This window comes from Lagenorhynchus albirostris, chromosome 8, assembly GCF_949774975.1.
Source record: "Lagenorhynchus albirostris chromosome 8, mLagAlb1.1, whole genome shotgun sequence".
In the NCBI taxonomy this organism is placed as follows: Eukaryota; Metazoa; Chordata; class Mammalia; order Artiodactyla; family Delphinidae; genus Lagenorhynchus; species Lagenorhynchus albirostris.
Genome location: NC_083102.1, coordinates 47,138,205 through 47,151,666, shown reverse-complemented (window position 1 = coordinate 47,151,666; position 13,462 = coordinate 47,138,205). Strand labels below are relative to the sequence as shown.

Below are 13,462 nucleotides of genomic sequence, written 5' to 3'. Positions count from 1 at the left end.
GAAGTTTCTTCTCCAGAGTCAGAAACTCTAATAGCAATGGCATCTGGATCCCCTGCTGCTTGCCCACTCTGCCTGCCATTTTCTTGCTTTTCAAGCTTTTCTTCAGTCTTTCCCCCGCCCCCCAACACCAAGTTCTTTTGTTGTTATTTTTTTATCTGCTCAAGATTTCTTAGATGGCTGTGGTCTGATTTTGATGCTAATATTGATCTTCCAATTTTCCAACCTAATTTTCTTTTCATCATTCGCCTCTTCCCTTTGCCTGTCCACGTACCTGGCCTATCTGCCTGTCTTTAGAGTTTAATAAGCAATCCCAGGAGGTCGTGGATCTGGTGAAGACCTGGGAAAGAGGAGCAGTCTGCCGTGATCCTCCCGAGATCTTGCAAACAAAAGCACTGGCCCTTGGCTCCTTAAAGATAGTTGGGCTTGCCCAAGGGCAAGGAAGACCAGCAGGCATCTTTACTGACATCCCTAGATTGGATAACATCCTTTGGAGGGAAAAACGAGGCCATGAAATCTCTCGCTGTGGTACCTATCATTCTATTAAGGACGGTGAAAACACAGTCTGTCATCCCTGACATCGTAATTGAAAGAAAAGCTTACATAGATTTCAGCCATAAGCAGTATGTTTATACAAGTGTATAAAGAGGAATAATCTGTCAAGTTGGAAAACTCTTAATGCTATGGGACTCAGTTTCATAATTGAACAATCCAATATGAGCTCACACATCTTACCTTGTTCCATGCCTCAATAATTTTTAGTAGAAATACTTTACCTAGAGGCATATGCTTATTAAAAAGGAGGCTCGGCTCGCTCAAAGCCTGGAATTAACTCATGGCAACAAGCCTGCACTGGAGAGAGACTGTTGGGTCTTTGTTTTCACAACTTTGCTGCAATTTGCCATCTTATTTTCAGAGCCTAGCTGATGTGTTGTTTGGGAAGTTTGGGTTTTTTTTAAAGGAAGAAAACATAATTTCACATGGATCAGTGACTTCTCAAGTTAGCAGTATTGCAGAATTTTACGACTTCATTGGAAAGTCCAGGGAGCAATGTGAATATCAAAGGAAATGGACCATGGATTTATTTTAATATAAAAAAATCAATAACTTAGTTATGCGAGCCATCAAGGTGGGATGGGGGCAGCCCTATATTGCAAGTTGAGAATAAGTCCTACTTCTTTTCATGACCCGTATGACCTTGGGCAAATTTAAATGTCTCTTAATTCAGCTTCCTCCTAAGTAAAATGGGAGTAATAGGACCTACCTACCACATTGCATTGTTTCAAGTCACATGAAGGTGAACATATTTAGAAAAGTATGAAGCAATGTATAAGTGCAATATAAAAAATTTTATGCAATGTATTACATAATTATTATTTCTACATGCACAAAGGGAATTAGACAATTAATGCAAGTATTCCAATACCATTCTTGCTTCAGTGGTCTGAATATTCTGGACAAATGATTATTTCTCAGGCCAAGCTACATAATAACCCCATTCTAGTCCTTTGTATATCTAGTGATGGGTAGCCATAGATTTTTGGTTTTGCAGTTTTTGTAGTTTTAAAAACCTAAGCAAGAAGCCTAGAAAACTCCATTGGTTTTGCAGGTGGAGTTGGGGAAATTATTTACAGAATCTGGGTAAAACAATAATTCAAAATTATTCAGAATTCAAACATACAGATTTCTGTAATAACCATTTTTCCCTCCAAGTATACGTTGCTAATTGGCCTGATTGGTATCATTAGTAATTATTATTATAATCCCAAGGGAACCCAGTACCCTGAAAGATTTTCTTAATTAATGAGGGAATACTTGATATTTTAAAATCTAGGAGACCTATGCATGGTGTGGAAATAACTGACCTAATAAGAACATTGAATTAAATAAAACATACTATTCCCCAATTATTCTGTACAACTGGGAGTTTTCCACAGTTTGGGGAAGAACGAAAACTTGTTTTAAATTTAATTACTTTTGCGTCTTCATTTATATCACCATTAAGTTGTTTAATTGATTTCTTTTTTAAAAAATAGCCCATCAATAAAAACTGATAATCAAGGTTACCATTAATATGTTGGGAACAAAATATAAATGATGATAATGTGTTGCCCTTGTTTGAGGATGATACTGCACATCAACATAATCTAATATTTTTAGTTGTCTTTCCTATAACAGTTTTTACGTGTCCCTAACTGTCTGCACTCAAAGCATTACCTCTGGTGACTAGGGGAACAGATATATGGTAGAAGACTGTATGTATGTATAGATTTATGTATCTATATGCATGCATGTATGTATAGATGTCTGTCTCTATCTATGTGGATATCTTTAGATGAATGGTTGGATGGATAATTAACTATCTGTAGGGTTTCATTATGAAAGTGGGGAGTTCAGATTATTAATCTTGTACTTAGAGGAACTGACCATTATTAAATATTCTGTACTTTGATATATAGCTATTTTCTTTTCAGCAAAGGTCCCAAACAAAACATTAAGACTGTAGGATACAAAATAAATGTCTGATGACTGAGCAGCATTTTATACCTCTCTGACTGAGCTCTTCACCTCTGAATGACATAGACTTTAAGACCCAGTGACATTACAACTACAGAATTTTGGACCAGTTGAGACCAACAATTTCCTAGAATTGTACAAGCTGAAGGGCCTTCAAAGGCCTTACTAATCCTTACTGTTCATCCATCCTCCAGAGGTCCCAGGGGTACATGCCAAGAAATACCCATAGTACTTCATTTGCTTTTCTGAGAACACTCATTTCATTGTTACAAGCTTCTTATATTAGCCTATCTATGTAACCACTCACACACATTCTATTAATAGAACTGGTTGTAATTTGTGTACATCTCCGTAAACTCTGTGTAAAGGTTTTATATATTTTTTATATTTTCATATATACAACTTCCTAAACATAAATCTAGGACTAATCCTTCTATGATGTGTGTAACTCTGATAGCAAGCTATGTTTCCAAGGGACCTTTCAGGCGAAGAGAACAGAAAACTTAATCTTCTTTGGAATCGTAACAGCAATGCGAAGGAAGAATATCTTGGCATTCTTTTTCCCAGTTTAGGCTCCATGAGTCACCCATGGGAGGCAAATGAGCTCCAAAGAAAAGACTCTTCATGCTACCCTTCCCTGAAACACAGGAAGGCGTTGGCCTGCAGAGAACGTCTCTCGGCAATCCTTACCCAGCGCTTAGCATGAGGGATTTTTTTTTTTTTTTTTTTTTTTTTTAGAAAATACATTAATTTGGGAGGCACAAGTTTCTATCACGGCATTCAGGATAAGATGGTTTAACATGGAAGACTCAGAGGTCCTGAAGGGTGTTTGTTTATTTTGTTTTATTTGTTTGTTGTTAAGTCTTTACTTCGATGGTTTGACATTTATACAGCTCCCCAGAGCGAGAGCATCAGGAGATTGAGAATCTAGCCAAGGAGGTCACTTGTTTGCCATTTTTAATAAACACAAATAATTCCCTTTTTCCCTCAGTCCCATATTCCCTGCCTCATTAAATCAATTTAAGACCCTTAAATTTTTTTCTGGCAAATTGAAGCAAAAGAACTGTGTACTCCCCCAAGGAATGCTTACCCAAGTCCTGCAGGTCAGGCCGAAATCAGTTCCTGTCACACAGCCTAACACCTCGAGCTATTAATGAAATGAGGGATTGGTAATTGGGGGCTGGGCTCCAGACTTGCCTTGAGAAAGGCTCGTTGCATTGCTGTGAACCATAATCTAGCTACTTTGGTTTGTGACCTGGGTTTGTTGGGGTTTTTTTTCCACTCAAAGTAGAGAACTGTGAAAAAGTCAAAATGGATTTCTATTGGGAAATTATGAATGAAGTTGACTCTGCAAATCCAGATAGTGAAAGTATATCCAGAGCAAAGCCAGGCAGGCTTCCAGGCAGCGGTGTGAGAGAGTGTGGATAAAACAAATGTACACAGATCTCAGGCTCTAAGGTCCTCCAGAGGGCAGAGGCTTCAGAGTAAACACACAGGATTTCACCACCAGGTCCCTTTCCTGAGATGCAAGGTTGTAGAAGATTTACCGGCGTGTTGTCTATTGAATATCAGTTAGATAACAGAGGTCAGGAAATGAACTGGAATTTGATGTATTAACTAGGAAGTAGCAAAGGAAGCCAGGCTTGTATTTCATTTGTTATTATTTCCCTAATATCCTTAATTATGTGGCTCCCATCAGGGGATCTGATCTGCTGCTCATGTAATGGTGTTGTCCCCGCTGGCTCTGGACATGGGAAACAGGCAGTGAATCCCCTGATCAGGGCATTGAGAATAATGTTTGCTATTTTTTTGTTGTTGTTGTTCCCAGGCCTGTCCCAGGCTCTCTATCTTCTCTGCTCCATCTTCACAACAGACAGAGACAGCCCATGCCAGCCTCCATGCCAGGGACCCTGCCCAACCCTACAATGCCGGGCTCTTCTGCCGTCTTGATGCCAGTAAGTGCTTCTGACTTGTGCCGAGGTTGCCCCATTTGAAAGAGTACAGGAAGAGCTGAGATCTAAGCTGACAGGGAAGAAAGTGGCTTCTTCTGGATGGAGAGTTGAGCTGGGCGCCAGTCTGCTTTGAGTGCCTTGCTGTGCATCCCTAGGCATCTTGCTGGCTTCTCCATCCTACAGTGCTTCCCTAATGAGGCATGGTTCCATCTTCCTGCTGGTGACAAGTGAGCTTGTCATACCCAGGGAATGGAATTTGTCCAGGGACACGGGATTTTATGACTACTCCAAAGCCTATAGCTTGGGCTACATACAGAGTGTCATTAAATTGCCAGTGAGTGGTCTAGCCAGGACTCAGAGTGATAATTAGAATAATAGCAATAATAACGATGGTACATAATAACTGCTAACACGTATCCGTGTGTATCATGTTCTGTTAATCACGTTAGCAGCGTTTATTGAGGGCTTCCCGTGTGCCAGTCACTCTCTGAGCATTTCATCAACATGTGAAACAACCCTCTCAGGTAGGTACTAATACTATCCCATTTATTTGAATGGAGAAAGTAAGGTAATAGCTTGCTTGGCTGAGAAGTAGAGTAGCTGAGTTTTGAACCCAGGAATTCTCTCTCAACCACTACATGATCCGTACATTCTCTCCTTTCCCTCTCACAGCAAACCTCTGAGGTATGCACTGTTATTACCCTCATTTTGCAGATGAGGAAGCTGAGGCACAGGAGGCTAAGGAACCTGGTTAAGTGACTAAGTCACTAAGAGCTAGTGAGTGACAGAATCAGGATTTAAATCCAGGTGGTCTGGCTCCTGAGTCTACAGGCGTACATGCTATTATACTGCCCCTTCTGAAAACAACAGATTCATGTAGAACGCACATACAGACTGTTTCAGAGCAAACCTTGCTCTCCTGCCGCGGGATCCCCACCCCGTACATCGTCATCCTCCCTGGCATTGTGCTTCGGTGCACATGGCTGGTGTTATGATTTACAGGGCCATAAGGTTCTGAAAAGCCTTAGAGGTGATATGACAGTTCAATTAAAACCCTCCCACAATAATATCAGGAATGTTTTGCAGAGCACTTTTAGCATTCTAAGGAACTGTCTACATTTGCTGTTTCATTTTGTCCTCACAGCAGTCCTGTGGGAATATGATCGCAGTCATTATTGATATACTTATTTTACCAATGAAAAGCTGAAGAGTCAGACATTGAAGGGATTTGTCTAATGTCACACAGCTTGTAAGGGAAGACTCGTGACTAGGACGCACACTCACCTCATGCTGAACAGCCCAGATCATCCCAGGATGAGCAATTTGCTCATTTATCCAAGTGGAAGCAGGGGGGTGGAGAAAGCCTTGGTGGACCAATTGTAGAGACATGGACCTGCCCACTGTAAGTATCAGGTAGTTCAGGCTAGAAAGATTCTTTGCAAAATTGGGTCAGAAAGACAAGTGAGCTGACTGACTTTACCTGCACCACTCACCTTAAACATCTTTAGGTAAAGGAAAACAGCACCACCAATGCTGTGATGCTGGGTTTCATTCAACCCCACTAATTGCATGGAGACTTCTACCACAAGCCATCTTCATCCAGGCTTTAAATCCTTCTTGTCCAAAATAGTTTCCTTTCGGGAATTCTATGCATTGTCCAGAAAAATATCACTACAATGACCTTTTTTCCCTATTTGACTAAACTGTGTTCCATTCCCAGGGGCAAAGGTGGGACATTCAGGCTGAAAAGACCCAGAGAAAAGCGTGCCTGGCCCTGGTTTCTACCACATCACTTCATTGTACAACTTGAAATAATAGAGGAGTTGAACAGAAAAAGAGTCTTTGGGTCTTACCTGGTGGTCCAGTGGTTAAGATTTCGCCTTCCAACGCAGGGGGTGTGAGTTCGATCCCTGGTCGGGGAGCTAAGATCCTACATCCCCGTGGCCAAAAAACCAAAACATAAAACAGGAGCAGTATTGTAACAGATTCAATAAAGACTTTAAAAAAAAATGGTCCACATCAAAAAAAAGAAAAAGAGTCTTTAAAGTTTTAACAGAGAAGTCAATACACTTGAAATTTTTAAAAAATGTTGATGCGTCGGAATAGAAGCAAAGGATCAGGTGCATGGTAAAGAGCCAGTGTAGATAAAGAGAGTCAGGAGTTCCCAAACCCATGTCAGCGATGTGTACAGCTGTCATGAAAATAGTGTCAATCTGGAGCAGTGATTCTCAACTGTGGACAGTTTTTTACTCCAGAGGTTATTTGGCAATATCTGAAGACACTGTTGGTTGTCACAACTTTGGGAAAGTGCTACTGCATCTAGTGGGTAGAGGCCAGGGATGCTGTTAAACATTCTACAATGCGCAGGATAGTTACGACGACAAAGAATTATTTGGCCCCAAATGTCAGTAGCGCCAAGGTTGGGAAATCGTGATTCGGTGTGACACTAATGTAGCTCAAGAAAATTAACACAAGGTATCTAAAAGCATATCCTAAGAGTTCTAGGCCCTAGAAATCTGGGCCTTTTCTTCCTTATTATCAAGTCGCCAGCCCTTGCACTGTAATTTTGGCTTGTCAAGTGTGGTCTTGCCATAGAGTTCTTGCCCTGAGAAATCATGCTTCCTGTGGCATAAAAGATTAGTTTATGTCTGTAGGTGAAGGTGAGATTCTTAACTGATCTGTAGTGCACGCTGTCAGGCTACGTATTTCACAAAGCTCTAGGTCAGAAACAAATGATGAATTTGTTCATTCATTTATTTATTTCGTAACATTTTGTTGAGCACCTGCCATGGAGCAAGCCCTGTGCTAGATGCTGGCATGTGGTGAAGAAAAAGGCGGGCGTTGACTTCCAGCACTTCACTGGGTCGTGATTTCTGATCTTGAAAGTCAAATGCCGAGATAATTTGGGAATATGAACACCCATTTATAATTCCAAAACCCCAGTGAACCGCAGGCATTTTAGCTCCTGTTTTCCAGTTTGTTTCAAGGGAAAAGAAGAAGCTCAAAAAAAGGTGATATCCTTTCCCTGGATGTTTTACCTACAGTGCTCAATGTCGCTTAGTATTTAGCAAAGCCACTCCCATCTTCTGACCTCTTAATTCTAGTCCACTCATTAGAGCCACACTCACGGGCAGAGCGTTATTAGCACAAAGCACCGAATGGTGGTTTTAAAGAGGCTCTTGCTAACCCCCTATAATTACTTAGGTGGAAAAATGCAATTTTTTAAGGTAGGAAAATCAGCCTGTTTTCAGTATTCTGTTTAATTAGTCAGTCATAAGGTAGAAAGGGTCCTAGACTGTAATTTTTCTGAAAAGTGGGAAGCGTGGCTGACTCTGGATCAAGAGGCAGCAAGCAGGCTGCTCTCACTTCTTTGTAGAACATGATGGCTACAAAGCATGACGGAAGACGCTGGATAATCATGTGTCCTTCTGAACCATCCTCCTTCAGGAAACTGAAAGCCAAAGCTCCTTTGGACTTGATTTCCCTCTAGGAGAAGGTCACTAATTGGAATAAAGTGTTGAATCCTATTCCGACTCTCCTATCCCCTAGCCTCTGGAAATGGGAGTTATAAAGTAATAAGCATTTTTTAGAGAAATCTCCGTGACTTAACAACGAGAGTACACAGATGTACTTTATGACACTGAACTGTACACTTAAAAAGAGTTAAAATGGTAAATTTTATATTATGTATATTTTACCATGGTTTTAAAAAAATTAGACTACCCAGGCTGCCTGGAGATTTAGGGGAATATGAGAGTGAATACAGCTGGCCCTCCGTACCTGTGGGTTCCGTATCTGCAGATTCAACGAACCATGGACTGAAAATATATTTTTTAATACCAGAAAGTTCCAGAAAACATCACTTGAATTTGCCAAGTGCTGGCAACTATTTACATAGTATTTACATTGTATTAGGTATTATAGGTAATCTGGAGATGATTTAAAGTATAAGGGAGGGGGGCTTCCCCGGTGGCGCAGTGGTTGAGAATCTGCCTGCTAATGCGGGGACACGGGTTCGAGCCCTGGTCTGGGAGGATCCCACATGCCGCGGAGCAACTAGGCCTAGGCCCAGGCCCGTGAGCTACAGCTACCGAGCGTGCGCGTCTGGAGCCTGTGCTCCGCAACGGGGGGCCGCGACTGTGAGAGGCCCGCGCACCGCGATGAAGAATGGCCCCCGCTCGCCGCAACTGGAGAAAGCCCTCGCACAGAAACGAAGACCCAACACAGCCAAAAATAAATAAATAAATTTAAATTAAAAAAAAAAAAAGTATAAGGGAGGATGTGTGTAAGGTTTATGCAGTTACTATGCCATTTTATATAAGGGACTTGAGCATCCTTGGATTTTGGTATCAGAGGTGGGTCCTGGAACCAATCCCCAGAGGATACTGAGGGACAACTCTATTTTATTTTGTTGAATTGGTGCTGCAAAAGGTTTTGCTAGAGTGCTCTAGAAAGTTCTCCTTCATTAAGTAGCTCCTTTGGAAACAATTTCACATATTCATACATTGCTAGATAACTGATAAGCTAATTCTGGCCAAGGTAAGGCTGATGGTGCTTTGCTGTGACAGGAAATGTGCCCCAGTCATTCATGAGAGGCCTTAGGCAGGCACCTCTACTAATCCACACATGGGTGTCATAACTATACTCCCCCCACCCCTGCCCTTGGGGTGGACACAGCAGGAATTGCAGTGATAGAGTCCCAACAATGGTAAAGGGTCATTTAGTTCAACTATTACTCTCAACTCTTCTTTGTGAGGTTTCCATCCTCCACACTTTGACAAACTCCAGGGATAAGGAACTCTGTATTTTCTAAGACTACTTAGGCTAACTGAGCAGAAACCTGGTTCCCTAAAATTTCCAACCATTGTTTTCATTTCCATCCTTTGGCAAATGGAAAAACTCTTGCATTGAAGAAACTATTTCCCCCCCTGAGGAAAGTCGAATTATTTTCTGTGGGATTTCAGTATTAAGTATTTATTAAGCATTATTCTAGTTCTTCAAAAAGTGCTAATTTTCTACTAAACAGAAAATATGAATCAGACGCACCCTTCCTTGACTGAAATAGAGATTTTGCTGTATTTACTTTTTAACAGGGACGTGCCCCAGAGACAAAAGAAACGAAATTGAGTTATTTGTAGTGAGGTGGATGGACCTAGAGTCTGTCATACCGAGTGAAGTTAAGTCAGAAAGAGAAAAACAAATGCCGTATGCTAACACATATATATGGAATCTAAGGAAAAAAAAAAAAGGTCATAAGAACCTAGGGGTAAGACGTGAATAAAGACACAGACCTAGTAGAGAATGGACTTGAGGATACGGGGAGGGGGAAGGGTAAGCTGGGACAAAGTGAGAGAGTGGCATGGACATATATACACTACCAAACGTAAAATAGATAGCTAGTGAGAAGCAGCCGCATAGCACAGGGAGATCAGCTCGGTGCTTTGTGACCACCTAGCGGGGTGGGATAGAGAGGGAGGGAGGGAGGGAGGGAGGGAGACGCAAGAGGGAAGAGATATGGGAACATATGTGTATGTATAACTGATTCACTTTGTTATAAAGCAGAAACTAACACACCATTGTAAAGCAATTATACTCCAATAAAGATGTTACCAAAAAAAAAATGCCAGAACTCAATTCAGATATTTGAATGTTAATTCTAGACACTAGGGCAGGCCAGCAGGACAGTGGGGGTCATTGATCACGAGTCTTCAGCACCCTGACTGCTTTCTTCACCTTTCCAGAGCCCTAGCCCTGCTGTGAGGCCTAAAACTGCTCCGGTGTAGTCAGACACGGTTAACAGGGAAGAGAAGATGTTCCAGGGGCAGCAGCTCAGATACCTCTGCTGAATCATTTTGATTGTGGTCATGAGTTAGAGAGACAGGGAGACACGTCATCTTTAAGAGGGTGGCTTTTTAAATGAATTTTTTCTTATTGCTAAAATGATTCACGTTTCTGTATAAAATTTAGAGTGAACAAAGGAGCCACAGATAACCTGAGATAACCGTTTGGTATAGTCTGTATCCTTCCAGCATTCTTCTATGCATACGTTATTCTGTGTAGCTATAAAAATAAGCATGATGAGTAGTATTTGGAGTGTTCGCAAAAGTGGAAGTATTGCATACTTTTGTTTGGAAATGATCTACCATGACAACACGTAGCTCTCTTTGGCATCGGGCGTATTCTCTAGAAGGCGCAGCTTTGGATGATTCTTTGATGTGCGTGAGTCCAAGGCTCAGGAGTATATTGTTTACCCTTCAGCAAACCACAGGCTTTGCCGGGAGTTATTCACAGAAATTCTAAACGATCCATTTGAAAGAGAAATGCAGCTTTGTCTATGACCTAGACTGCCTTTCTCAGACTTCTGATCCTGTTACTTTCCTTTCTCTTAGATGGAGAGACAAATGTCAGTGAACTCCAACCTCCTGGGAATGCAAGGTCCAAATCTCAGCAACCCCTGTGCTTCTCCCCAAGTCCAGCCGATGCATTCGGAAGCCAAAATGGTAAATAACAGTTATAATCATCCTTTTGTTATTTCACGACGTTTTCTTTCTTTTGATTTCTGCTCTGACTTCCAGACTTCAGTTAAGTCAGGTAGATGGCTCTGTCTTTGTTTCAGTGAATAGGTCTTTCTGTGGAAAAGCTGTGCAGAGCTTGGCTCTCTCTTTGAGGCTATTTGTTACTGAACCTTGGCGTCGGATGCTCATATAACAAACGTTGGACCAGCATGTGGCCTTGGTGAAAGGGACGTTTGGAAGTTTGGGGAGATCCATAGGAGTTGAGGAGGGATGCACCCAAGTATGTGTATATTTGCTCAGAAAGTGAAATTAGCATAAACAATCCAGAGTTTCTCTCCTTCGAGGTAGTCACAGTTTCAGTGCCACTCTTCCTGTCCCCACGGCCACCAAGACAGACATGTGATTTTTAAGCACATACTACTATGAAAATATTTTTCAGTTTTTGTTATAGTCAGATGTGACATTGAGCTGAAAGGACCAGTGCCTTGTTTTCTCACAGGGTAACTGCAGGTCATGCTGAAACGTGTGATTTCAGGTGACAACTTCAGTGACTTTTAACGTATGAGACTGATGTGCAGTAAGGTCAGTCCTTCCAATCAAAGTGATAGATTCATGCATTTCTGTTCTACCAAATATTAATAAAAGCAATGCCTGTCGATCTTGGCCGTATAAAGTAAATTTGCTGGTTATATTTAGTGGAGTTACTTGAAGTAGGTCATTCAGTTTTCGTACAAATTCTGACACCACAGTTAGTAAGGTATCAAATGTCAACAAAATACACTGCAGCAAAGTTTTTAGTATCTGCTGTTGGATGGATAGCTTTTGCTAGGAGTTGGGAGATTTATTTGGTTTGCTGACTGACAGCGTCAGGGACCCTGTCTAATGGCTGGGGTGAGGATGTTATTGACATCTCTGAAAATTAGCCATCCATACCCAGTGACTTCGTTTTCAATGGCAGCAAGTTTTTTTGGCGCCTGCTTTGGTCACGTTCTCTTGGAAACTTCACTCATTTCACTTGCAGCTTCTCAGCCCAAGGAAGCAACTGAACTCCCAGTGTTGGCTACGTTGAGCAAATAAAATCTGTGGTTGGGAGAGTTCTCTTTGCTGTGCCACAGTCCCTGTGACATGCCAGATGGCGCCGGCACCTTCAGCAAAGCTCGTTAAATCTTTTTGGAATCGGCAAATATTTTTTCAACTCAGGCCCTGCTGAGCCAAAACAAATACTTGCTGGCAGAGTAAAGTCCAAACTGGCATCTGTTTTGGAGACTAGAGTAATGCCATTTACATTTTTTTAAAGGAAAATAAAAAATGAATTGTGACGGTACTTAAGAAAAAAATAAAATTAAGTTATTCATGTGTATGAATAAGTGTTCTGGGTCTAAGCATCAGATGCTACTCCTCCAGCTGGATTATTTCGGAATCACCTAGTTTAGTTCAGGGTCTGTATCCCTTTTGAGGGACCTGCCAGACAAACTTGAGGTAGATTCTAAAGCACACTTCCAAAGCAACTTTCCCTGCAGTTGAGTTTCATTGGATTTTACGCCACCACTTGACTCTGAAGTGTCCTGCCCCTCTTCTTGCTGGCAAAGAAGGAAAATGCTTCCAAAGGGAGTACAGGTTTCTAGTTATTTACATGTATGAAATAAAAACGTACGATATGGCAGATTAATAGTGAATGATATCAGCAGGAGACAAAAGGGAGAATTGGGCTGTACTTGTAAAAATAGCGTGACCCTGTGAATGTTCGTCGAGTTAAATGTTGAGCAGGCATACTCCTCTGCTGATTCATGTTCTAAGTGAATGAATATTTCCAGATCCATGGTGTCTGGGCAAACCAACTGTATCATGAAGTAGATACAGCTTTTCCCCCTGCTCCAAACTCCCACGCCTAACCCGGGTATTGCCAATACAAATATGGATTACTGTTAATCCAAAGGGAAAAATTGTAATATTGGCCACTTATATTTTGGAAGAAGAGCATTTACCTAGTAGCTTGGAAAAGCGTTAAGTGAATGACTTTTAATACATTACTGAGCGTCCCTATTCTGATTTCTGCTTGCTTTATTCACTGGAGAAACCTGTCATTGCCATCTACTAACCGTACAATATTTTCTAGCAGCTTTGGTTTACTTAGATGAAAAGCTTTTATAAAATACAACGTAGAGAAGGAAAAAAATCTTCCACAATGTTAATGTCAGCCAGAGCCTCCCCAGGTTTCTCAGAGCTATGGGCTTTGTTGTTCTATGCCTAATTTTCTTCCTGTGTAAGACTAGAATGGATTCCAGATTTCAACTAAGACTCTGGTTTCGCTGTTTTCAAGGACTTTTCCAAAGGTCACACATGAGCTTTTGTGATGAAGGCGCTGTGTGGGGTGTGTTCTCAGAGCACAAGAGAAAGCAGAGAGCTGCCTGGGAGGTGTTGCCTACCTCACAACGCTGCAGACCTAGTCTCCTGGGAATGGTGCTGTCAGAGTGTCCGCTT

General features: G+C 41.5%; 1 protein-coding gene across 2 annotated transcripts in view; it reads left to right on the top strand.

The window, feature by feature from the left end:
- CREB5 (cAMP responsive element binding protein 5) overlaps positions 1-13,462 on the top strand; it is a 409,537-nt gene that overhangs the window by 298,778 nt on the left and 97,297 nt on the right. For both annotated transcript variants that reach the window (XM_060156943.1, XM_060156944.1), the window contains 2 exons: positions 4,343-4,469; positions 10,856-10,966. In XM_060156943.1, coding sequence (XP_060012926.1) covers positions 4,343-4,469; positions 10,856-10,966 — 238 coding nt within the window. The remainder of the gene's footprint in view (positions 1-4,342; positions 4,470-10,855; positions 10,967-13,462) is intronic.